Raw genomic sequence first — 22,861 nt, forward strand, 5'->3', positions numbered from 1 at the left:
GAAGTTTGGTTGTTGCGCTGACTCGATGGCGAAGAATCGCTGTTATCGCGGGCTCCTGACACGTGACTATAATGAGTCAAGTTTGTATTGCCATTACCGTCCGGTATTGTGATCCTGGCACGTGAGATCTCTGTCTGTCGGTGTCTCTCCCCTGGATTACATCAGACCATAACTAGGTTCACCGAACGAGCTAGTGTCTGTGTGTGTATAGCTTCATCCTCTTGATTGATTATATTATTTATGCCATAACATTCGTCAGGCGGTGGCAGGCCCTGCTTGATTACTCTCTTCTCCTTTTTTCTAGCATACACCACAATTATCAAGTATATCATCGGATCCAACCAGAATCACAAAAGATGGCCTCCCCCTCCCCCTCCGCTTCCCTCAGCACCTCCGCCTTCATGGTCTCCTCCCAAGACAAGCACTACTCCTCCGCCTCAGATGACGATGTCGCCTCCCTCCCTTCCGAATCCACCTCCGCATCGGACCTCGACTCCCTCGACTCGGACTACTCGGACGCCGAAGAAGAATGGCGCGAAAGCATCGAGCAATTAGAGTTGTTGTTGACGATGGTGCTGGTGCCTTTTGTGGGGAAGTACTTGGGTAGGAAGTGTGCTTATTGGAGTACGTATACCCCTACATTCTCTGGTTTTGGTGTGGGAGGGATAATGTGAAGACCATATGCTAATGGATGATTGCACAGGCTGGACCAGATTCATGGAATGGAAGTACCCGGTTGAAGTCGTGGTTACCAAACCTGGCGTGTTCAAGGGGACGGGAGCTGTGGAGGCAATGGCCCCGATATAAGCATCTTTCTTCACTTCTTTCTTTCTTTCCTCTCTTATTGGGGAAGAGGAGTATGGGTTTGTGTTTTTTGAAGGGGGTGGGGTAGATTTGTTGAATTTCTTTTGTTGGTTTTGGTGTTATTTACATATTTGTCCTGCTCTGTTTTATACTTTCTTTATGTGTGAGGGGGTGTGGTAGAGACTACTCATTGATTGATTGATGAATGGTGGTGGTGGTGGTTATGGCATAGCATACATGCATGATCTGACTTTCCTTAGTATAATATACCCAATTCCAAATACTATCACAGATACATTGACATCTAGTAATACTACTACCATTCCAATATATCACGCAGCAAAGCAAAGTATATCTCATTCAATCATTTATATACTCCCAGAGTACATGTACGCATGCAAAGAATCCCATCTACCCAGAATAACAAACCCTAACTCGCCCACGCAGCCATATTCCCTAACCGTTTAACAAACGAAACGAAACGAAACGAAGCCAGTTCGTCTGACCCAGTCATGACCAACCAGCCAGCCACCTAGATAGTCCTACCTACCCTCCCCTCACACACACTATTCACCCCCATGCCCATTGCAGTCTCCCTCGCAGCATCAACATTATCCCTCGCCATGTTTCTTCTGACATCACCACTCTCCAGGCTCCCAAACGGGATACCCAGCTCCTCCAGCGCCCTCTCCACAATGTAGTACGGATCACTGTATCCGGGAGTAAGGAAGCGTTCTAGAGGGATGGGGTTTGAGTCATCGTTCTCCTGGCGGTTGTGTGCTTGTGTACTGAGGATATCTTCCAGCAGCTTGAAGCGGGAGAAGAGAGGGTCATGGGGTGGAAGTGATGAAAGGACGTTGGTGATGTGTTGGATGTCTGCGTCGATGTCGATGTCTGTGTTTTTTGTGGAATTGGCAGTGTTATTGCTGGAGATGTTGAGAGCTAACTGAATGTTGAGCTTGTGCATTCGTTCGGAGGATATGAGTGTTGTGAGCCAGGACGGTATCTGGTTCTGCTTTTGGGTATTGTCTTGGGTTTGGTTGAGAGTATGTTTGGAGTCCTGGAGACTTATATTAGAGGTGTCATATAATGGTGGCGAAGGGTCATAGACTGACATGATTGATGATGGTTTGATCGTGGATGAAGAGGTTGTGCTCAGTCAATCTGTTGGAAGACATGATGATGATTCTTTGCTCGATAAGGCTTTATGATAGGATATGTGTAGACGTGTTGAAAGTGAGATGCAGCAGTAAATATATAGAAGAAACACTAACACTGTTACAAAACACTCAATGTCCATACAAGCGGTTAGCAAACACATCTTATATACTACTAGTAGTAGTAGTAGTAGTACACCCCCCTTCTAGCGCATAACCTCCCACCATTCACTCACTCACGCACATTCGTCACCTCCCCTCTTCCTCTCATCTAGACCCCCACAGACCAAACCAGACACACACACAAAAAGGACCCAACAGCCCGGATCAGCCTACTGCAAGGTAAAGGTAAGGCAAAGGCAACGCTCAAACTTCTTCTGCGCTAATGCAACTGCAAAGATTACCCCTCACAGTACTAATTGTAGAAGTATTACATACCCCTCAAATGACACAGCCCATCTCGCCTGTCTGTGTGTCCTGCCCATCCACGCCACGCAATCCTAACCCTGATCTGCAACCAAACATATAAAAAAAAGAAAAGAAAAGAAACACGCCACAGCTTCATCATCATCAGCAGTAGCAGCAGCAGTACCACCTCCAGCCGGAAATAGAAAACTAACGGTGATGGGCACTAGCGCAGAGGAGCATGATAGATAGAGGGATGATGGGAAAAAGGGGATATTGTATGTGCAACCACACATCATTAAGTACACCCTTATCAGCAACCGCACCATCTAACTATCCAACTAAACTATCTGCCACATGCATGTATGTCTTGAAAGGTAATCCATTCCCTCGGGCTTCACCACAAACCAAGGAAACTAACGGTTTCCCGCAGCTAGTCTGGTTAATCAGGGGGATAATGGATGACAGGGAAAGAGGAACGTTGTTACATTGCATTTCTTTCCCATGCCCAGTGCCAGATCGTCGGGTCCGGGATCGTCAGCGCCGGTGTTTCTACTTGGGGTTGGGCTAATGCATGTACTAGATACTAAACCTTTCGTACGCTGGGCGTGGTCTGATCTCTCTCTCTCTCGCTCTCTCCCTCTCTCTCGTGGGCTGTGCACACTTTGGCGACTTGCCTGGTCTGGTCTGTGTCATTAATGGGGAATTAGATCGATCGAAGTTCGAGTCGATTGCCTCTCTCGTGTTATCATCATCATCTACAATGATCTACTACTTCTAATTTCGTTTCAACGAGTAAAAGCAGTTTACATGGTAAGCAGAACACTTAACGAAGTATGAAGGCTAACAAGCACACAACCCACCCAGAGCAGATCACTACCACTATCACCAGCATCATCATGATCATGGTCGTGATCACCCCGAAACCCAATCAATCAATCAATCAATCAATTAACGCCTTGATGCCCAGTCCCCGAGACTAACTAACTAACCACCCTCATCAAACTCCGTCAGGTATCAATGACAGCAAAACTAGAACCCACTAGTAAGTAACAGCCATAGTCATAGCCAATCCATACCAAATCCAGAACCTCCTACATATATAACTCTTACTCCTATAGCTAGTAACTTAGTACTTACTATCTATACCGTCTTCCATAGGAAAGAAAAGAAAAAAAAAAAAAAAGAAAAGGAAAAAGGGCGGACCCGGGGGAATGGTTCCGTAGCGTGATGGATGGATAGATCAATCAATCCAATTTCTTCATCTAACGACGTTACATTGCATATATTATACCCTGCTTAGTAGGCCTAAGTAGTATTAGTAGTAGGGTGTATTAAGTACAGTAGGGCAAGACAACACACGGCAGGATCCTCATCCCAGTCACCCCAATACCTACTACGTAGTATTTAGTAGTACTCTGTAGTAATGCTCGCTTTCTGCCTACGTTGTTCTCGTTGCCTATTTCCAGGGCTTGCTAGCTGACTGACTGGAGTAATCTACGCTAATTGCTCCATCCCTGCATGTAAGGTATAACAGAACCAGTGTGTCGGGGATCCCTAAACTGACGGTGATAGACACGAGGTGATACAAGTCAGGGGTTCAAACAAAGCAACCATACTGTCGGGACTACTATCTACTCAACTGTCACAAGGGAGGCCCCATTATTGAGTTTCTTGATTGTGTACGACTATTTTCCCACGCTACTGCGGCCGAAAAAGCAAATGTCGGCCGCTACGTTGTCGATCACAATTCATTCCTGCGTCGTAAGGGCTGCTGCGCCTGCCTACGAGGCCAGCCGGATTGATTATTGTCTCTCGATTATTGCATGGTCAATCGATCTGGCACCCATCTGTGCTACCGGGGCCGGCCAAGTCTCGGCATGCTGAATGAGCAACAGCAAAGGGGGAAATTGTGTATCTTGGAGGATCTGCAACATCTAGTATACATGAAAAACATCATCGTGTCGAGTAGTCAGCAACAACAAAGCAACATCGCCCAACAAAGCAAGTGAGCAATAACGGCCCCCAACAGCCATCTATCAGTAACCCATTCTTTGCTGCCAAAATGTCCCAAGCCCATCAGTGCAGTCCAAGCGGCCATTTCCTATTCCAATCGCCCCACCCCTTCGTCGTGACAGCGACTCCAGCCAGGGTCCCGGACGGAAAGTGGTCCTGGATTCTGATTCTATCGATTCATCATCATGAATTGACAGCTGACTTGCGTCTCTCATCTGGCTTTCTTTGGCAGCAAATGGGGTATCTCGCAAGCTGTCGGTCAAACACAAGGCAGTTGAAGGTTTCTCAAGCCTTGCCTCCCACAAATGGCGCGGCTTTTCTCCCAGAATACTTGTGCCAAGTTGTGTGGCCTCCAGTCGTTCCTGAATTTCTTGCGTATTATTGCGATTGGCTGCGCTCGAGGTCGGCATACTCAAGACCTGGGTGTCAAGCTCTGTATCCATATCAACAATGATAGATGCTGTCTCCCACTCCTCCAGGTCAATCAAACTCGCCATCTCTGAGCCGCAGTCATTGGCTTCAGGAACAGCTGTGAAGTCCAGGCTCTCATAGTCTGGCTCCTCGATGCTCTGTCTAATATGACTCTGATGATCCTGCGGGTTCTCGCCACAAATGCCGACATCGGACATCACGGACATCTTTCTACTACTGCCATGATTTAGAGACCAAGAGAGTTGATTGTAGCTTGGTGTGATTGTTCCTCGGAGTTTGGCACCAATTACTCCTTCAGAGTCAAAGTCTTCAGTATCAGCTACAGATCTGCTGCGAGGCTCCAAGGTTGGCTGCCGACACTTGCTGGTATTGGGCAAGGCAGACTGGTTGATTGTACTATCGTGCACACGAGCCGCAGCAATATTCCCGTCTGTTCCTCGTTCCTTAATCTTCTGGCCACCCGCTTTGTCTTCATCAGAAGGCCTTTCTAGCGACCTCATTCGACCTCATGACATCAGATGGATGCTTACACTTTTGTGAGACACCATTTTGAAGCCTAGTGAAGCAGTGTTGGCCCTCCTCTATGCTTGTGTCATCAATGATATATTGACCAGCCAAGAGGGAGTTTGGATGCTCTTCAATGTGCACCTCAGTATTTCTACTTGACGAGTTACCACAAGCAGACACGCAACTATCTGTAGCAGGCTCTGAGGTGGCATTCATTTCCAAGGACTCGGTGACAATGTGGTCTGCTCTGGGCAATTCCCGTGAGAGATAGAGGGCGACTGTAGAGGCGGTGTCCGAGACATCACTCTTATACCTGCTCCCTAATGAGACTGAATGACAGTTCTCCTCGAGATGTCCATAGAACGAGCTCATCATGGTAGCGCTATTGGTACTTCTTCTAGTAAGAAAGTCGCTTTCAGAGAAATCAGAGCCAGAGCTGGCTCTCATGGTATCTGTGTTCGCGATCGTATCGAATCCAAAGAAACCTAGCGAGGGATCGCGGCTGCGGGTTCTGGTAGGAGATGATGCCTTTCCTCTCTTGAAAATCCCGCTTGTACGCCTTTGGCTCAGCTGTTACGGTGTTAGCGATCTCATACAAGGCCCAGCAGCATGTCACTTACAGTCAGACGATCACAGGGCACGTTGGGAGCATGAAAGGTGTCGTTGAATGTCCTCTTCTTCGAACGAGGGCGTTCGCTGATCTTCTTATCCTGAACCTTGTACTCGTATCGGTCAGTCTTAGTTCTGTGTCGAGGCTGCCGCTCATATCGGTGATGTCCCCTTTCTTCGGAGTTTGAAGACGTTGCTGGATCATTTGCTGTTGACGATGCAACTGGCTGTTGGGATCCCGTTGGCTCGAGTGAAGCCACCTGACCCACACGAGCCTGCTGTACTTTTCGCACAGAGGGATAACATACAGTGACGCCTCCTCTTTCAGCGTAATAATTCTCCCATCCAAGCCATCCTGGCTGTCGTTCAGCGAAACTGGCTGGCATGTTCTCAGGTTCCGCGTTCATTTTCTTTATTTCTTCGTATCGATATTTGTTGAAGGCATAAGACACTGGTTGTAGGTAATAGGAAGGAGCTGCAAATTGTCAGAGACGCACTTGAGGCTTCAGATAATGGTAATGGTGAATGGGACCTACGGTGGCGTAGAGAGCTTGTATCTCGTGGTTCGTGGCTATTGTGCGCGGCATCTGATTTAGTTATCCAGTCCTCGATTCTGTTGTACAGATCGGAGTGTTGTAGCGGATTATAATTGACTTGAGCCATGTTGTGTGAGTTGGTAAGAGATAAAGGTGTGGTCGGTAATTCGAGGGGATATGTAGTGAGAGTCGTGGAATGTGTATATGTGTGTGTGGGCAGGAGCTCCCCGACCACATCGCGACCAACGCTTAGCGTCACTGTTGCTTCAGATGATGTCGCGGTTGCCGAACATGACCACTTGACTACTGAGTCAGTGTAATACAGAATTAAGCTGGGAAGGAGAATCCGAGACGGGTAAAACATGTGTTTTTCAATGAGACTATTGAGGATATCTGTATTTCTATTCGCGGTATAGGTCTACTACTAGGTTGTCACATCGTATCTCCCCATTTTTCACTTCACTTTTGTCTTCAACACGTAACAGTGATATCTCGGGGCCATCAAGGTGGTTGGGGGTTTTCCAATCCCGACCAACGGCGCTATACTCTTCAGCAACACAAGACAGCTTTTTGCTGTATCTCCGCTAGAGGTATTTCTTGTACTCTGAGAAGTACCCTTGCAAAACGGGGGTCTATTACATGCTGTGCCTGGGGAAATGGCAAGTGATATCCTGCCGCTCCATTCGTTTTCCCTCCGGTTATCGCCAGCTATCTAAGAAGCAAAGTCAAAGGGATAGACATGCAGCAGCAATAAGGAGATGATATTGGGCATTCAATAAAGGGGTTCTTCGTCGATTAGCTTGTTGTGTACCTTCGACAATATCGATGGGAGCATGGAGTCTCAAACGTGTTGCGTATAGGACTCAATACTGCGCAGGAAAGGCATTCCAAAAGTAGGCTGTCAACATAATGACGGATTTCTGCAGTCCTCGAGGTCCCCGCAGTACATCCTTCAGGGGATTCCTCGGAATTTGTGGTTTTGCCTTGTCAGCTATGTACCATGATGTTTTTTCCGATTGCCTCAGTTCACCAGAGAGATGCTGCATTGATTGCCGCAGAGCGAGCAGCGGTTGGTTGATACGCAAGGCTGCCTGTCTTTTGGCCAATGCCCTGTTGTCCTACACAACACCTGTCACCGCCACGCCGTCGTCAGGGGATGCTTCTGTTATGCTCATCTTCTGCGCGCGGGCATTCCTGGCACATTTCTTGATCTCAGATATCCGTTTATCAACAGATGGCTGCCATCCTGAATGTGGTACATTATCGTAAGCACCTATAGGGTTTTTGACCACTGCGCGGCCATCTTGACCGAGATTCACACGGTATTCATTGGTGATGTCACCCATCCTGATGAGGCCCTAGAATATCGAGGCATTTCTCAGGGTGGGAGGATGAAGCACCGTGAGTGAGGTTGCAAAAAACAAGGTTGACGGTAGAGGAAGAAAAGGTGGAAGGTAACACTACCTTCATTCTTGGGGATTGGACATAGTCCATGCGCTGCTCGCACTTGCTGAGAGAGTTCAAACTCCTGAGTGCAGCTGAAAAGCATGCAGCGCATCAAATTCCAAGACAGATTTTGATGGTCAATAAAGAAGCCAGTGGAGAGCAATTGAGGGAGGTGGGTATGAGAGAGTGTGGTGACTAGAAAGAAGCACGGTGCAGGTCTGGCCCCACCAGTAGCTAGATTGCTTCGTCCAGTGAATACTTCTACCCGGGAATTGCTTAGTCGTGAAGACGCGGGCCTGTCAGATAAGCTAGATAGATAGCTGGCAGGTACCAGACGAGTGCCAGTCTATGCTCCCGGCATGTGTAAGTTACAACTTCAAATGCCAGCAATACAAGCTGTTGGGTTGGTTGAACAGCAGCGTCCGTGCAGCGAAAGATAGACCATGTCCGGCATCTTAAAACAGCCCTACGACGAGGATCCGGGGACATAAGTAGTTCTTCGTCGGTCAACGGGAGCTGCAAATTGACACCCGTTGAGTCCTTGAGCTTCGGCGCCATGCATAGAGACCTAGCCGATCTCTGGTCCTTAGCTCCCTTTCAGTGCCGGCCTGGTTTCCGGTTCTTGCATCCTCAAAACCAGGCTCAGCATCGTCCGTCATCCAAGTAGGGTAGATAGTAAGTAGTTCCAAGCACCTTGATGGAAGGTCGCCAAACCAACTTGTAGTAAACATCCACCCATCGGAATCTACGGAGAAATGTGATCCCAGTGCAACGGCTACAGCCACCGGTGGACATCTCAACGTTTTTTCCCCCAATTTTCAAATAATTTTTCAAGAGAGGAGGGGAACGGAGGTGCGCCGGGCATGAGTCTTTAGCGTCTCCAATCCCATCGCTGGTTTGCATTATTAAGACAAACAGCCCTGATGCTCTCTCTTCCCTTCCCTTAGAGCCTCGAGCACGCCAGGCTCTTCCCTCTTCCCTTCTTTTCCCTCTTTTTTTTTTTCCGTTGTTCCCCCCGCTTTTCCAGCCGCGTTTTCTTCTTCTCCGTCATTCTCACCGGTTCCTACAAAACTAAATCCCCCCTAAAACTCCCCCCCATTCCTGGTCCCGGTTCTGCAGAACTGCTTCCTTAGTTTACAACTACCCCTCCATCCCTTACTCAAATTCCAAGCACCACTCGCAAATCAGGTAGGTCAGTCTCTACTTTCTCTTCGTCTTTCCCTTGGCAGTATGTTTTAGTTTCATGCTTGGTGGAGTCACTTGCAACGGTCTCACTGAATCTCCGTCGTGGAGAGGACCCTCCAGGGTCTGCTGTCGTCTCTCTTAAAACCATTCCCTTCATTCTCTCCCTCTCTCCCACTTTCTTTTGCTTTTTCTTCCTCCGTCTACATTCTTAGGTCTCTTCTTTGCTCAGCTTTTGTGAAATTTTCTCAAAGTTCGACGTGACTACTTTGTCAAAGAAACCATCGCATCCAACCCCTCATTCTCGCTGTGACATCCTCATTCCGCAGGTGCTTACTACCAGAATAGTTTCCAGCTCCGTTGTAGGAAACCTCAATAAAAATGTCTAAGCTCTTTATCGGGTCTGTCAATTCTTTTTCCTTTCTGGCCACCCGGCCCCAATAGCATACTGACCAAAATCAGCGGCCTTGCCTGGCACACCACTGACGAGACCCTCCGTGAGGGATTCTCGCAATATGGAACAATCGAAGAAGCCGTTGGTCATCCATGTTTCGCGGAGCAATGAAAGTTCTCCATCATTATGCTCGTACTGACCAAACTCAGATTGTTGTCAAGGACCATGACACCCACCGCAGCCGTGGATTCGGATTCGTCCGCTTCGCCTCTGATGCTGAGGCCGACGCTGCCATGAACGCCATGAACAACCAGGAGTAAGCAAGACATCTAGATGTTTCATTTTCAAACACTGACAAATTTCAGATTCGACGGCCGTGTCATCCGTGTCGACAAAGCCTCGGAGTCGAGACCGCGCATGGGTGGTGGTGGTGGTTTCCACGGACGCGGTGGCTACAACCGTGGCTACAACGGCGGCGGTGAGTTTTTCTCTTCTATCTTCCCTAGTGGGCACTGGCATCAAGGCCCTCTTTTCCCCCTCAAGATTTCATATTGTAGCTAATAAAAAGCAGGCTGGCGTTCCCAGCAGCAGGAGCCTGAGGCTGCAGAGTAAGCTACGCAAGCTATTATAGCATTGCCGATGGCTTACTACGGACCGGTCTCTTGTCCTATTCTTCATTTCTTTTCACGATTTTTTCCCTCTTTCTCGCATGTCAGCTGCTGTTAGTCCCTTCGGACATAAAGTTTGGGATAAAACCCCGGGCGCATGCTACCCAGCTTTTATGATGGTGACTTACGACGAAACGACCCCTATCTCTTGTTTCTTTCCGTTATTGTTTTCCCCTCTCACGCCAGTTCATTGCGATAATGACATCTCTCTCGTGGTTTGATATGGTTTCGCATCGCGTGGCTTTAAATCAATTGTTTCTGACGTCGTTTACTCGGGTCATGGTTGACATGTATGTAATCTGGCTTATGTTAACACCTGATTTGAGGCCGGTGGGAAAGTGGTCTAGCGAAAGCAATCAGTGCTCTATCGTGAATTTGGAATTAATCTAGGTCCAAGTCATGATCTATCCCAATCTCATCATCTCTATCTCTCTATATTCTTATTCAGACATGTCTACTCAACAGGCGGGAACCGTTCGTGTGCTTCCCGCGCCGATGGATGCAGCGACTCTTCCAAGTCCCGTTCAGCCTGCTCCTCTTCCCTACGCACCTCTTCCTCGTTCTGAAGCGCTTTAACCCGTTTCACTAGATCGGTGACATGCATCTCAGCATTCCCGAACCCAAGCCCCTCGAGTGCCTTCTCCAACATGAACAGGTATTCCGCGTTCTTCCCACTCTTGCCCTCGCTGCGACTGATCACCTCGGCCACCGCCTGTTGTTCACGCTGTGCCGGGTCACGTAGAAATTGCGGGTTGCTGGGCTGGCCGATGTAAACCATGCAGGTGATGGGGGTGGTGGGATAGTCCGAGGTGTCAGTAGATCTAGCTCCCTGGGGTGTCAGGACCGGGTGGAACGGCGTGTAGTGGTCAGAGTAGCCGTTGATTTCCCGGATGTCAAGATATTGTCGGACTTCATTGGCGTGGCTGGCAGGGATGTGGTACGCTACACCCCAAACTGTAGCTGTTGCGGAGGTTTCATGGTGTGCTAGCTGTTCAAAGGGGTGGTTTGTGAGACAATTGACCAGAGGAACAGGATATGTGCAGGCGCAGAAGGGAGCAAAGGAATCATACCGGATCATCAAGAGTTTCCCAGAACTCCCGGTCAATGACTGTTAATACCCGTCCGGGTTTCTCTTTCGTGCCGCGGTGGTCGTTACTATCCTGCGTGTTAGCCTATTGTGCTGCAACAATAGCTTTTTCGCAGCTTGAAAGCATATTCAGACATACCTAGCCTATAGATTTAAATCTCCCAGTTAGAATCATCACCGATTGATATCATCCACAGATTAAACAAGCAGACACCAAGGAATAGACAATGGCATAGTCAACAACATACCTGCCAAAACCGTCGGACATAGCCATTGATATAACCCGGAACACGCTGATCTACCACAACAATAATCAACAACCAATTCACTCCGAATCAACCAAGGTCCCTACGACCCTCTTATCTCTCCAGAACAATATCAACATACCAAAATGCGGCGGAGGCTTCCAAATTAAGCTCCTTTTGGCAGCAAGAAAAGAAGAAAGGGTCAGCCACCACCGTCACCCAGTCATGAGATAAATCACCGCGCCAATCGCGTTCAAGGACCTGATAGGCTTACCCGTAGCCGAACACCCAGAGGTCGCCGTCGGGGAAGTTTTCGCGCCAGCCCTTTTCGGATGAAAGGACATGGTGCTCGGCTCTCTCGCTAGACACCATAGCGTAACTTATATTTGGGGTGAGTTTTGGTATGGTCTTTTGGCTGATGATCTTTGTCGGTGTGGATAATTCGGCTGGTCTGCGGGGTACTATATATTACCCCTCATTCGAGTTTGCTGGTTGAATATATATTGATGGGTAGGGGGGAAGAAGTGGTATTTTATAGGGAGGAAGGTCTTTTGACTTTTAGTTGTCTAACTGAAAGGGCTCTTTAAAGAAAGAAATAGAAACAATACGACTGCTTTTGAGGGCAGCAAATACCCCGAATTTGTAAGTCTATGATTGCAAATGGCGAACAACTGAGCCAGATAGTCGCAAGAAAGGCCTCTGCGTGTTTGCATTGTTTGCGAGGTCCCCTGACCTGATCCGCGCCCAAAGGAATGTTGCCACTTTCCTGCTTTCTCATTCGCTCTCCATTTCTTCTAATACCTTACTAAATACTAAGCACTATCCCCAGAATTCTAGTTGCTTTATTCCAAGCCTCATATTGTTCATACGGGAATATATCTGCGAACCGGAAAAATTAGGAACCGCTTGTCATACCGGATTCAACGGCAAACTTTCTGCTGAGGACCTTGGCGGACTGCAGAAACTGCTCGTACTCGTAAAGCCGCGTCGAGTATTGCTGCGGGGCGGCCCAGACGCCGGACCCGGCCTTAGCTCAAGCTAAACCGCCTGGCAGCTGTCCTCCATGGCGGATCGCTAATCGATTGAATTCAACTATCTTCAACTTTATGCAGGGTTGGGTTGGATCCGATCCTTCGAAGACGCATCCCTGTTCAGCCTAGATTTAATTGATCGGCCTGACTGTGTCGATTGTCAGCTCCTTTGGGCTACATCAATGACTGGCCTTCCTTCAATTCTCCCTGGATTGTATAGGGTTCTGTCGCGTGCCGAATAATTGCATCATGGCTAGCCTCCTTCGTCTACTACGCACCCAGTATAACCCTCCGGTCGACCCCAGTGGGGTTTCATTCGCAGGAAAAACCGTCATCCTGACCGGAGCTACATCCGGACTGGGGTTCGAGGCCGCCGTCAAGCTCCTCCGTCTCGGGGTGGAGTCGCTCATTATAGGGAGCCGGAACCTCCAGCGAGGCCAAGCGACCAAGACGGAGCTTGAGAAGCTTACAAACAGACAAGGAGTGATTCAAGTATGGCAGCTGGAAATGAACAGCTTCCAGAGCGTCAAGAGTTTCGCGAACCGGGTGAACGAGGAGTTGCACCAAGTGGACATTGCGTTACTAAACGCCGGAATATGGAATCGAGATTTCGGCGTATCGCCCGAGGGATGGGAGGAAACATTGCAGGTCAATACGTTATCCACTTCCCTGTTGGCGCTGTTGCTCCTTCCGAAACTAAGGAGTAGCTCATCTTTGTCCGACCCGGCTCATCTTACGGTCGTGTCCAGCCAGCAGTTCGTGCGCGTGAAAGCCAAGAGTCTTCGGACGGTGCAGCCATTATTAAAGCATCTGAATAGCCCGCAGACCTTCAAAGGCCCCAAGCAGTATGGTATATCGAAGCTTCTCCTGGAGTATGTTCTCAAGACGGTAGCTGGTCTTGTTCGGAATGAGAATGGCACTGTGCCGGTCATCATCAACACTGTAAGCCCTGGGTTTTGTGTCTCGTCTCTTGGACGGCAGTACAGTAGATTCTACGAGCGATGGGCGACGTGGTTGGCTTATAAGCTATTTGCGCGCACGGCGGAGCAAGGGAGCCGGTCGTTGGTCAGTGCCACTTATCAGGGGGTGGAGTCGCATGGGAAGTGCTGGCGGAGTGATGGATATCTAGAGTAAGTGTTTCTCTTCTGTGATATTTCTACGTGTTGTCTTTGTGGCAGGGTTGCTAATGTTAGGGCAGTGAATCCGTGGCGTTGACAACGGGAGCGGAAGGAAAGCAATTCCAGGCGAGAGCGTGGACGGAGATCATGAACGAGCTGGAGGAGCAATCCGAGGGGCTGAAGGAGTCAATCAGGGGGTGGTAAAAGCGCTTAATCTTCACTAGCCGGGGCGATACGTCTACGCCTTCCTGCACGGGGCCAATTGAATGACTGGCTAGCGTTTACTGATGGGTGATATTCATAGTCAGACCATACCAGACCATAATTTGATAGGAAAGAGACCTTCCCCGACGAACAGACGCTGGCCAGGCTCCACCGCGAATGGAAGAGGAACCAGTGGGCCAAGCATTTCCGGAACAAATAAAGAAGCCTCCAGTATAGGGCTGAGAACGGTCGGGCATGCCAGTGTTTGGTTGCGGACCGTCCATTGCGGCTGTCAAGAGGGTAAGGTTACACTGGCGACGGTCTATTTCTATCTGAAGCAATTGTTGCTGCCTCCTCATTGTAGAGGTATATACACAGCCTCCTTGCAGGGGTGGCAGGACAAGTTTATTAGTTGAAGCGGTGCCTGAGCATCTCCGCTTGGCGACTCCTGCTGAACCGCCGCCCCACGGCTCCGCTCCCAAGGCCGCAAAAACAATCTGTTCGTTAATGACTAGCAGCCCATGGAACAGAACTTAATCTCTCCATCGCTCTCCCTGACCTCCTTTTGATCCCAACCCATCCTTTTCTTTCTTCTCTTTCTCTCCCTTCTTTTTCTCCCCTTTCAAAACCCGCCCTTTGTAACTGGGCGTTTACCTTTTCATTCTGCCCCTCGCTGGATTGCGCCCGGCGTCAGTTACGTCAGATCCGCGGCCATGGCATACAACCAGTCCTACAACCCCGATGCGCTGCCAGCGTGAGTCTCAATTCTCTGGAGGTCAATCAAAAAAGATTAATGGGGTCGCTAACAAGTCATAAATCGATACAGGCATGCAGAGCCGGAACAGGTGCGGTAGTTTCTTCTCGAGAGTGGTTCTTTGTCTGCCTGATTGAATGCCCCGCGCCTCCTAACTCGGTCTATGACAATTAGGTAGCGCAAATGCTCGGTGCCATGCAATCCAGCAACTCGCACCACCAGAAGCATTCTCGCCCGTCTCCTCACCCTCCCTCCAGCGGCGTCCCACCTCGAGTCCCCGTTTCTAGTGCCGGCAATCCCCATCCCCAGCGCTACGGTGCACCACCGAGTCAGCGTCCTCCCATGGAGGCCCCGCATGGTGGACGGTCGCCGGCAAACGTCCCTCCAGCGAGTCAACAACAACGCCCTCACCCACTACATCCATCTCCTCCTCCGCAGAACTACGGCTTCGGGCCGCCTCCTAGCCAGCCAGTGCGCAATCGTCCGCCGCCCGCGTCGCGTCCGCCCAACTCGCCGAACCATGGCGCGCTGGCAGTCCCCGATGACGACCCGCAACAGCTATTCCCCCTTTTCCGCGCTGCCAACACGTCGCATTCGGGCACACTCACAGAGATGGAGCTGGGCTCTGCTCTAGTGAACGGAGACTTCACATCGTTTCACCCCAAGACCGTGAAGATGATGATCCGCATGTTTGATCGGAACAACAGCGGGACAATCTCATTCGACGAATTTGTGGCACTGTGGCGCTACCTTGCAGCGTGGCGGGAGCTGTTCGATCGGTTCGATCAAGACCGCAGCGGGCGCATTAGCCTGTACGAGTTCGAGAATGCACTGGTGGCCTTCGGGTACCGGCTGAGCCAGCCATTTGTGATGGTGTTGTTCCGGACGTTCGAGAACAAAGGCCGGCAGATGAATAATGGTCCTCCGTATGGGCCGGTGAAACAGGGCATGAGCTTCGATTTGTTCGTGCAGGCGTGCATTAGTCTGCGGCGCATGACGGACGTCTTCAAGCGGTATGATGATGATCGCGACGGCTATATTACGGTGAGCTTTGAGGAATTCTTGACTGGTGAGTTGGTTCCCACCCTGGGTATGCGGAATGAGGTTGGATGGTTGGTTGCTAATGTCGGTGCAGAAATCCTCCAGCTTCAGGACGGATAGTTTTGATCTGGATGATATGGTGGATTCTTCCAGGGTTTCCTCCCTAATTATACTTGTACATTATACCCCTAATTTTTCTTCACGTAACATCTTTCTTCGCAAGCAGAACCCGGGGATCTACAGCGAACAAGTAAGACATGGGCTTGGGTTCTTTTCTTTTTCTCCTAGTCTCGAGCGAAGCAAGTCTCCCCCCTATCGGGCGCAATTGCAATGCCCTTAGCTGCATGGTGCTTTAGTAGAACGCAAGTCAAGATGCGGTGTAGACTCAATTCCACGATGCTCCATCATGATTGAATGACTGATAGAGAGCATCACTGCAGATCATCGTCGGGGAGGAAAAAAAAAAGAAAAGAAAAAACCAAGGAGGATTGCGACAGGTCTTATTTGTTTGTTTTTCAGGCATGCAGACATGCAGACCCAAAAAAATGTCCGGGCGTGCCAACGGTTGTAACTTCGCCCCCCAAAATTTTTCTTGTTCTCCCTCCTGCAGTCGGGATTTTTATCCCAAATTTTCAGTTGTTGTATGTCATTCCATGGGATTGCTTGACTATCATCCCGTGCCCATGGATTGAAGTGGCCCGTGGGGTGGCTTTTTCGGGCGTGCTTGTAGCCTTGTTCGTTTGGCGCCCACGAGATCGATAGCATTTTTGCCCGTTTTGGGCATGGCTTTGTCGTTGGTTTCTGTTTCAACTTAACTCCGAGCCTTAAGGGCGAGCGCGAGCATTGACAGGGGAAAATTTTCTCTCCTTGGAAAAGGATTATTTATGAACTGGGCCAGATTCCTGTCTAGTCTAGCTAGCTATTTAGTTTAATTTACTTGATTAGTTGAGCTGGTCTCTCTTGCACCCTGATAATCCTCCCCTCAAAATCTAGACTTTAAGACTTGGCTGCAACCGTCGGTTTAATCCGCCACTTTGAGGGGTCACTGTTCCTTTCTCCTCACCCCCCGATTCTTTTCTTGGACAGCAAGCTTTCGGCTTCTGTTGAGTCATTCGTTTTTCGTTTTCTTCTGTTTCTTCCTCCAGACTCATCCTGGATTTCTGCAAGCATGGCGGTCACTCAGGATCCTCCTCGTGAGGATGATCGTATCGCGCATCAGCAGCAGCAGCATGCCGACCAGGACAAGGACGTCCTGGTAGATGCGGAGAAGATGTCACCATCCGTCGTGGGCTCTTCATCCAGAGATGGTTCGGAGAAGCCTGACCCTGTCGGGTCGCCCTCACAGACATCAACAGAACAACCATCTCCTGAAGAGACTGGAGATGATGTTTCTGAAGAGAAAGCTGGCGCTGGTGCGCCGTTGGATAGAGTGCCGTCGCAGGCGCAGAGGCTAGGGAAGAAGAAGATTGTCGTTGTCATGACTGCGCTTTGCGTATGTCCCTTGCTTTTCCCTGCTTCTGATGGCTCCATCGCTAACCAAATGGTGTTTCAATATATAGCTTGTCTTGTTCCTAGCAGCTTTGGATATGGTAACGACCCTTGATCGCGCCGTCGCATTTACATCTAACTCACACTTGTTGTCTCTATAGACTATTGTCTCTACAGCCCTACCTACTATCGCAACGCATTTTCACGCTTCCGAAAGCGGTTACTCATGGATCGCGTCATCATACATGTTGGCCAACGCCGCCTGTGTTCCCTTATGGGGAAAAATCAGTGATGTCTGGGGTCGCAAGCGCATCATTCTTATCGCCAACTTCCTTTTCCTCATCGGCAGTCTGATTTGCGCGCTGGCCATCAACCTCCCCATGATCATCTCGGGAAGAGCCATCCAAGGTGCAGGCGGCGGTGGTATCATCGTGCTAGCCAATATCTGCGTCTCTGATCTCTTCAGTGTCAGGTCTGTTGCACCTCTACACTAGCCCTCCACTGACCCAGCGCTAACGCCACCCCAGAGAACGCCCCATGTACTACGGTCTCTTCGGCTCTACATGGGCCATCGCCGGAGCACTAGGCCCTATCGTCGGCGGTGCCTTCACTACAGATGTAACTTGGCGCTGGTGCTTCTACCTCAACCGTAAGTCTCCCCTTCCCTCCCTCCTCCAGCCCTAACACCCAACTAACAACACCCCAGTCCCCATCGGCGGCGTCTCCTTCGTCATCCTTGTCTTCTTCCTCAAGATCGAAACCGGCAAAGTGCCCTTCTGGGCTGGAATCCGCTCCATCGACTGGACAGGCAATATGCTCATGCTCGGCGGCACACTAATGTTCCTATTCGGCCTTGAATTCGGCGGCGTCAACTACCCTTGGGACTCACCAACAGTAATCTGCCTCATCGTCTTCGGCGTCTTCACCTGGGGCCTCGCCGTTCTCAACGAATGGAAATTCGCTCGCTACCCCGTTATACCCATCCGCCTATTCAACAACACCCACAACGTCCTGATGATCCTCCTCTGTTTCTGCCACAGCATGGTCTTCATCTCCGGCTCCTACTACCTACCTCTATACTTCCAAACCGTCCTCCTCGCCAGCCCCATCATGTCCGGCGTCTACGTCCTCCCCACCGTTCTCAGCCTTTCCATCTTCTCCGCCGCCACCGGCTTCGTCATTAAGAAGACCGGCCGATACCGCGAACTCATCATCTCCGGCTTCGCCCTCATGACCCTCGGCTACGGTCTCCTCATCGACCTGAAGTACTACGCCTCCTGGCCCCGCATCATCATCTACCAGATCATCGGCGGTATCGGTACCGGCCCGCTCTTCCAGTCCCCGCTTGTCGCTCTACAAGCCAACATCCACCCCTCCGATATGGCCGCCGGAACAGCTACCTTCGGTTTCCTGCGCCAGGTGGCTGCCGCCATCTCCATCGTCTTGGGAACAGTCATCTACCAAAACGTTTTCCACGAGCAAATGCCCAAAGTCGCTGCTGCGATCGGCGAGGCGAAGGCCACGTCCATCGAGAACTCGTTCTCAGGATCTGCTAGCACACTGATCAAGTCCCTGGGCAGTGCTCAGAAGACTGTCGTGCTGAAGGCGTATACGTTGGCCCTGAGTCGCATGTGGATCTTCTATACTGCGATGGCCGGATTAGGACTTATCATAAGTCTGTTTATAAGGCCTGTCGTGCTGAGTAAATCGCATACCATTGCAAAGACCGGTCTCGCGGAGCAGGAAAAGGCCAGACAGGCAGTTTTGGAGGATCAGAAAAGGGAGAGGGGGGAGGAAGAAAAAGAGGCGAAGGAGGCAGTTTAATGCATCCTTGCCCTCGGACTTTTCTTCATTTCAGTTTACACATATATGCAAAAACCTGGTTTCATCCCTGTGGGAAACGAAACTCAAAGATCGATTAATGTTACAGGCCTTACAAGGCTAGAAATGAAAAGCGAGGGAGGGACAAAGGATATTGGTCGAAGGAAGAAGGTATAATGGATGGAATTCAACTACTAACTAACTAACGAATCTGGACTAGAAACCTTTCATCTGCATTCAACATTCAACATTCAACATACATACTTGCATACCATTTACATTTACACAAAAGATGATTATCATGATGATGTATCTATCTAAACATTTTAAAATCTAATCCTAACGTCTTAACAGTGACTGACTGAGATACTTTGAATCAGTATACTAGTAACAGATTGATACGTCCACTTAGGAGAGCAGTAGCATATACTATAATAATAAACAGGATACACAGGACCCCAATTCCCCTCCATCACCATCATCCACTTCATCCATCAGATAACAGCAGATAGAAAATAAAACTGATGTCATGACTCGTGCGCACCCCCCAACACCAAAAAAAGATTTAGAGTTAACGTTTTTTGTATTTAATTTAGGTTTCCGGCAAACGGAACTATCAATCAATCAATCAATCAATCAATGTTAAAAAATAATAAACCCTTACTCCTTATCAGATAACTAAACTCTTATGTATATTTAGAAGCAACACGGGACGTGCGGTGAACCATAATCAGCACCAGTAACTTAAAAGTAAGAAAAAAAGAAGAAACCTACTATCGAATTAAATTCTCCTAGTTGCACATCGCATGGCTTGTTATGTACACATATTTTTTTTTTTTTCGTTTTTTTTTTTGACCCTCAAAATAATAAGAACATTGTAATAATATATGAAAGAGAAAGAGCCACCCGTGACTTAGAAGATTGAACACTTAATATAATAATATTTATGTGTTTTATCTTCAGAATCCCCAGCGAAAAAGTAAAGCAAAACAGTAAGGAAATAGGTAAGGGAAAGGAAAGATTTATCGCACCATTCTCATATATTTCGGACTTTGGAGAGAGAGAAATCGATGGATAGCTAGGTCAACTGCCAAAAACGACAATGGCAATAACAATAAAAGGAAGGGGTATAAAGTTAAATCGGAAACCCTTATCACAAAACAAGGAAGGACTTGGTACTTGTTCAGAACCGGAGGACAAAAAAGAATCCAAAGGAAACAAAACGAGCCTCATTCGAAACTTTCCCATCCCAATTAAGGAAACCAAAAGTAGCTTTCGCCAACGCCTTGAGATGCCATATATGAAACACGGGGGACATGATCACCCCAGCAACAAAATACCACAATCATCAGTCTAGTAGTTGTAACAATATGGAGTGGATTTACGTCTTTGGTTTCTTCAATACCCCTTCCGCATTGGGTCCACTGTCGGGGCTTTTGCGCTTTTTGTCTTGCTCATCCTCGCGCCCAAACCCGGGGCCACTTTGCACCGCCGGCGTAGGGAACGTTAGGGGACTGGGCAGCATGTTGCTGTCTGGTCCAGACCGCCCAAAGCCCCATTCCGGAAAGAAACTGGACGGTGACGGGAGAAGCGCATCCGAGACGAACCGACTAGGAAGAGCAGAGATCGGCGTATCTATATTGCTATTATTGTTGTATGCACTGTTGTTCTGTGTTGCTGCTCCCGGAGGCGGAGGTCGGGCAAAAGGATTTGGCGGTCCTTGAGCCCCTGCACTTAGTATTGCGCCCGCAGACGGCGAGGGCGGTGGTAATACCACGCTCGAATGACCGGTGTCTGGATTTGCTTTGGCAGGCGTGAGTGTTTTATTCCCCGCCGAATCGCGTGACGATGAGTCCGCCGTTGCGCTGCCCCGGTCCGAATTCTCACTCGGTATCTGCACCTTCAACTGCGGGCGTTTAGGTGGGAACTGGCCGCTGTTTGTGCGCACAGGCGGCTTCAGGTCGACTACCGGCTGTGGACGTGGGGCTTCCGTGGCAGCTCGGGGAGGTGGAGGAGGGGGCTTTGCAGTCAGCCCGGCAGGCTTCCCGTCATTCGGTCCGTGTGCTGGTCCTTCGGCCCTTGTTTGCGCATTCTCTCCCGCCTCTGTTGGAGGACCTACACCGAAATGGCGCGCCAATACGGAACCTCGATCGTCAATGGGTGTGAAGATACTGCGAGACTTGGAGGAGAGAGATCGCTGATGCGGCGGGGATGGCGTTCCTTCCGTCTTCATGGGGCCCGGCATTGCCTCTGTCGGAGCGGTCCCCTCAGGGAGCGATACTGTTCGGGGTGGCGGTGGCTGCTGATCTGTTGTGAATGCCGGAGGCATAGAATTTCGTCCTTGGTCTGGGAGAAACGCTTGCGCGACCTGTGGGATGGCGGCATGGGGCGGTTGGGTCATAGCCATTGGAGGCGGTTGCTGTGCAAGTGCATGAGGCGGGTGTGGCATGTGTGGAGGAGCTTGATGATGCGGCGGCATAGCTTGCGGTGCCATTGTGTGTGGAGGCATAGGCTGTGGGGGCATGGAATGGGGAGGCATCGCTTGATGATGCTGTGGAGGCGGAGGCGGTTGGTGATGCGGCCCCGGGGGTCCGTAATGAGTGAACTGAGGTGGGCGGGGAGGTTGAGCCATGGCGTGAGCAGCGTTGGGGTTATATACCGAAGGGTTAGGAATGTACGTGAAGCCATTTTGCGGCGGCGGCGGTGGCGGCGGAGGTGTCGCATGATGATGCTGCTGAGGCCCCATATTGGAGCTCACTCGGCGAAGGTGATTCCGAGACGAAGGCCTAGAAACTCCCTGCGGTTGAGGGGTACCGTGGCGCGGAGCAAACATCCCATTCCCGATGGGCGGAGAAGCAGACGGCGCATGAGTGACATGCTGGAAACCGGGATGACCTGGTAGGTGGGCGGGAATCATGGGAGGGTTCGGAGGCGTAGGATGCACATCTTCGGGGGCAGGCGTCGTCTCATCTTCGTCATCATCATCGTCACGTTTGCCGTTAAAGTCTTCGGGGCCTTTGTGTTCATGTGGAGGACCAAACTAAAGCATAGGAAAGCGGCGATGTCAGATCAACAGGAGACTTTCCAGACGAGCGGGTTAGGTGGACAACGCACGTATTGATATCGAGTGAGGGCCTCTCGCATATCACATGACGAGAATTCGTAGAGCTTCTTGTTGTGACCAAAGATAATGACAGCGACATCTACCGAACACAGGACCGCAAGCTCATGTGCCTTCTTGAACAGACCACCCTTCCGTTTCAAAAAGGTCCTAGTAGCGCACCAGAGCGTTAGCTTGACGAACTAGGGTTTAATGGGGAGAGGTGAAGAGATCCACCAGCTTTAGCACTTACACTGAGCGGTTGCGATCATCCTTGATCGCCTTGATCTCGATCTTTCTGCGACCCATGAGGGACAGCGGACGAGCGAATCCCACAGAAAAGAGCGTCGATGAAACACGCAGACGAACAGGTCAAGCAGAGCTTCTGGGGGGAATGGTTCGTCCGGAACAGATGGCGGCGCGAGCTGAAACTCGAGGAAGCGCCGCCCGCAAGGATTTCCGGGACGCGATTAGAGGGTGTAAAAAAATAATAAAAAAGGATGGCAGGAACCTCCAAGACTGTGGGCAGAATTTATATTTAGTATTTCCCTAGAGTCCCCACATGGAGAGAAGTACTGTCTTCTCCGCTACGGAGAGGAAGGTAAGGCGCGAAAATACGCAAAAACCAGGGAAGATAGTGAACGACCGGGGGGGTGTGTGTGTGTGTGGGAGGGGGTTGGTGATGCGAAAGAGTTGTTTGGGTGGGAAGAGCAAGAGGAAGGAGGGGTGAGATTAGGAAGAGTGACGGTATTTTGGGAGGAGGGATGAACAGGACACCAGAAGGGCGCGCGCGGGCGTGATCCGACGGGCAAGAAG

At 49.9% G+C, this 22,861-nt stretch overlaps 11 protein-coding genes across 11 annotated transcripts; 7 read left to right on the forward strand and 4 right to left on the reverse strand.

The window, feature by feature from the left end:
* Positions 1-179: 179 nt before the first annotated feature.
* BO83DRAFT_380213 (uncharacterized protein) lies at positions 180-1,092 on the forward strand. The gene is made up of 2 exons (XM_025531703.1): positions 180-624; positions 704-1,092. The coding sequence occupies exons 1-2, from the start codon at positions 357-359 to the stop codon at positions 805-807; spliced, it is 372 nt and encodes a 123-aa protein (XP_025385951.1). The 5' UTR covers positions 180-356; the 3' UTR covers positions 808-1,092.
* A 244-nt stretch (positions 1,093-1,336) lies between these two features.
* Positions 1,337-1,982, reverse strand: BO83DRAFT_439167 (uncharacterized protein; the record flags this gene model as incomplete). The annotated part of the gene is made up of 2 exons (XM_025536148.1): positions 1,337-1,864; positions 1,920-1,982. The coding sequence occupies 2 exons, from the start codon at positions 1,980-1,982 to the stop codon at positions 1,337-1,339; spliced, it is 591 nt and encodes a 196-aa protein (XP_025385952.1).
* A 2,394-nt stretch (positions 1,983-4,376) lies between these two features.
* BO83DRAFT_450353 (uncharacterized protein) lies at positions 4,377-6,593 on the reverse strand (the record flags this gene model as incomplete). The annotated part of the gene is made up of 4 exons (XM_025536800.1): positions 4,377-5,319; positions 5,345-5,891; positions 5,942-6,381; positions 6,467-6,593. The coding sequence occupies 4 exons, from the start codon at positions 6,591-6,593 to the stop codon at positions 4,406-4,408; spliced, it is 2,028 nt and encodes a 675-aa protein (XP_025385953.1). The 3' UTR covers positions 4,377-4,405.
* Positions 6,594-7,254: 661 nt separating this feature from the next.
* BO83DRAFT_89369 (uncharacterized protein) lies at positions 7,255-7,770 on the forward strand. The gene has a single exon (XM_025537694.1). The coding sequence runs from the start codon at positions 7,376-7,378 to the stop codon at positions 7,733-7,735; it is 360 nt and encodes a 119-aa protein (XP_025385954.1). The 5' UTR covers positions 7,255-7,375; the 3' UTR covers positions 7,736-7,770.
* Positions 7,771-9,419: 1,649 nt separating this feature from the next.
* BO83DRAFT_409833 (RNA recognition motif domain-containing protein) lies at positions 9,420-10,521 on the forward strand. Its single transcript, XM_025534167.1, has 5 exons — positions 9,420-9,495; positions 9,557-9,629; positions 9,698-9,804; positions 9,854-9,966; positions 10,060-10,521. Exons 1-5 carry the CDS (start codon positions 9,476-9,478, stop codon positions 10,098-10,100), a joined length of 354 nt encoding a protein of 117 aa, XP_025385955.1. The 5' UTR covers positions 9,420-9,475; the 3' UTR covers positions 10,101-10,521.
* On the reverse strand, positions 10,516-12,309 carry BO83DRAFT_365235 (gamma-glutamylcyclotransferase). Its single transcript, XM_025529665.1, has 5 exons — positions 11,763-12,309; positions 11,631-11,662; positions 11,492-11,541; positions 11,227-11,316; positions 10,516-11,144 (listed from the first exon to the last, which is right to left on the reverse strand). The coding sequence occupies exons 1-5, from the start codon at positions 11,858-11,860 to the stop codon at positions 10,611-10,613; spliced, it is 804 nt and encodes a 267-aa protein (XP_025385956.1). The 5' UTR covers positions 11,861-12,309; the 3' UTR covers positions 10,516-10,610.
* A 459-nt stretch (positions 12,310-12,768) lies between these two features.
* Positions 12,769-13,841, forward strand: BO83DRAFT_317741 (putative short-chain dehydrogenase/reductase family protein; the record flags this gene model as incomplete). Its single annotated transcript, XM_025527715.1, has 2 exons — positions 12,769-13,649; positions 13,718-13,841. 2 exons carry the CDS (start codon positions 12,769-12,771, stop codon positions 13,839-13,841), a joined length of 1,005 nt encoding a protein of 334 aa, XP_025385957.1.
* A 272-nt stretch (positions 13,842-14,113) lies between these two features.
* On the forward strand, positions 14,114-15,891 carry BO83DRAFT_380221 (calcium binding modulator protein). Its single transcript, XM_025531704.1, has 4 exons — positions 14,114-14,595; positions 14,668-14,686; positions 14,770-15,664; positions 15,731-15,891. Exons 1-4 carry the CDS (start codon positions 14,555-14,557, stop codon positions 15,754-15,756), a joined length of 981 nt encoding a protein of 326 aa, XP_025385958.1. The 5' UTR covers positions 14,114-14,554; the 3' UTR covers positions 15,757-15,891.
* On the forward strand, positions 15,854-16,512 carry BO83DRAFT_89825 (uncharacterized protein). The gene has a single exon (XM_025537695.1). The coding sequence runs from the start codon at positions 16,051-16,053 to the stop codon at positions 16,396-16,398; it is 348 nt and encodes a 115-aa protein (XP_025385959.1). The 5' UTR covers positions 15,854-16,050; the 3' UTR covers positions 16,399-16,512.
* A 114-nt stretch (positions 16,513-16,626) lies between these two features.
* On the forward strand, positions 16,627-19,294 carry BO83DRAFT_342305 (MDR family MFS transporter). Its single transcript, XM_025528652.1, has 5 exons — positions 16,627-17,128; positions 17,196-17,225; positions 17,286-17,596; positions 17,652-17,773; positions 17,831-19,294. The coding sequence occupies exons 1-5, from the start codon at positions 16,805-16,807 to the stop codon at positions 18,946-18,948; spliced, it is 1,905 nt and encodes a 634-aa protein (XP_025385960.1). The 5' UTR covers positions 16,627-16,804; the 3' UTR covers positions 18,949-19,294.
* Positions 19,295-20,314: 1,020 nt separating this feature from the next.
* rlmA (SRF-type transcription factor RlmA) lies at positions 20,315-22,482 on the reverse strand. Its single transcript, XM_025537696.1, has 3 exons — positions 22,299-22,482; positions 22,060-22,216; positions 20,315-21,985 (listed from the first exon to the last, which is right to left on the reverse strand). The coding sequence occupies exons 1-3, from the start codon at positions 22,352-22,354 to the stop codon at positions 20,327-20,329; spliced, it is 1,872 nt and encodes a 623-aa protein (XP_025385961.1). The 5' UTR covers positions 22,355-22,482; the 3' UTR covers positions 20,315-20,326.
* Positions 22,483-22,861: the final 379 nt, after the last annotated feature.

The sequence above is a fragment of the Aspergillus eucalypticola genome (assembly GCF_003184535.1).
Source record: "Aspergillus eucalypticola CBS 122712 chromosome Unknown BO83scaffold_20, whole genome shotgun sequence".
NCBI classification, from domain to species: domain Eukaryota; kingdom Fungi; phylum Ascomycota; class Eurotiomycetes; order Eurotiales; family Aspergillaceae; genus Aspergillus; species Aspergillus eucalypticola.

Coding starts and splice junctions, on each gene's coding strand:
- BO83DRAFT_342305 (XM_025528652.1), top strand. CDS start 16,805: ATGGCGGTCACTCAGGATCCTCCTCGTGAGGATGATCGTATCGCGCAT. Junction 17,226..17,285: donor TCCTAGCAGCTTTGGATATG/GTAACGACCCTT, acceptor TTGTCTCTATAG/ACTATTGTCTCTACAGCCCT. Junction 17,774..17,830: donor CTGGTGCTTCTACCTCAACC/GTAAGTCTCCCC, acceptor ACAACACCCCAG/TCCCCATCGGCGGCGTCTCC.
- BO83DRAFT_380221 (XM_025531704.1), top strand. CDS start 14,555: ATGGCATACAACCAGTCCTACAACCCCGATGCGCTGCCAGC. Junction 15,665..15,730: donor CTTTGAGGAATTCTTGACTG/GTGAGTTGGTTC, acceptor ATGTCGGTGCAG/AAATCCTCCAGCTTCAGGAC.
- BO83DRAFT_409833 (XM_025534167.1), top strand. CDS start 9,476: ATGTCTAAGCTCTTTATCGG. Junction 9,496..9,556: donor ATGTCTAAGCTCTTTATCGG/GTCTGTCAATTC, acceptor GACCAAAATCAG/CGGCCTTGCCTGGCACACCA. Junction 9,630..9,697: donor ATGGAACAATCGAAGAAGCC/GTTGGTCATCCA, acceptor GACCAAACTCAG/ATTGTTGTCAAGGACCATGA.
- BO83DRAFT_380213 (XM_025531703.1), top strand. CDS start 357: ATGGCCTCCCCCTCCCCCTCCGCTTCCCTCAGCACCTCCGCCTTCATG. Junction 625..703: donor TAGGAAGTGTGCTTATTGGA/GTACGTATACCC, acceptor ATGATTGCACAG/GCTGGACCAGATTCATGGAA.
- rlmA (XM_025537696.1), bottom strand. CDS start 22,354: ATGGGTCGCAGAAAGATCGAGATCAAGGCGATCAAGGATGATCGCAAC. Junction 22,217..22,298: donor GATGATCGCAACCGCTCAGT/GTAAGTGCTAAA, acceptor GTGCGCTACTAG/GACCTTTTTGAAACGGAAGG. Junction 21,986..22,059: donor CCCTCACTCGATATCAATAC/GTGCGTTGTCCA, acceptor CCTATGCTTTAG/TTTGGTCCTCCACATGAACA.
- BO83DRAFT_89369 (XM_025537694.1), top strand. CDS start 7,376: ATGACGGATTTCTGCAGTCCTCGAGGTCCCCGCAGTACATCCTTCAGG.
- BO83DRAFT_89825 (XM_025537695.1), top strand. CDS start 16,051: ATGACTGATAGAGAGCATCACTGCAGATCATCGTCGGGGAGGAAAAAA.
- BO83DRAFT_365235 (XM_025529665.1), bottom strand. CDS start 11,860: ATGGTGTCTAGCGAGAGAGCCGAGCACCATGTCCTTTCATCCGAAAAG. Junction 11,317..11,491: donor ATGTCCGACGGTTTTGGCAG/GTATGTTGTTGA, acceptor GCTAACACGCAG/GATAGTAACGACCACCGCGG. Junction 11,145..11,226: donor GGGAAACTCTTGATGATCCG/GTATGATTCCTT, acceptor CCCTTTGAACAG/CTAGCACACCATGAAACCTC.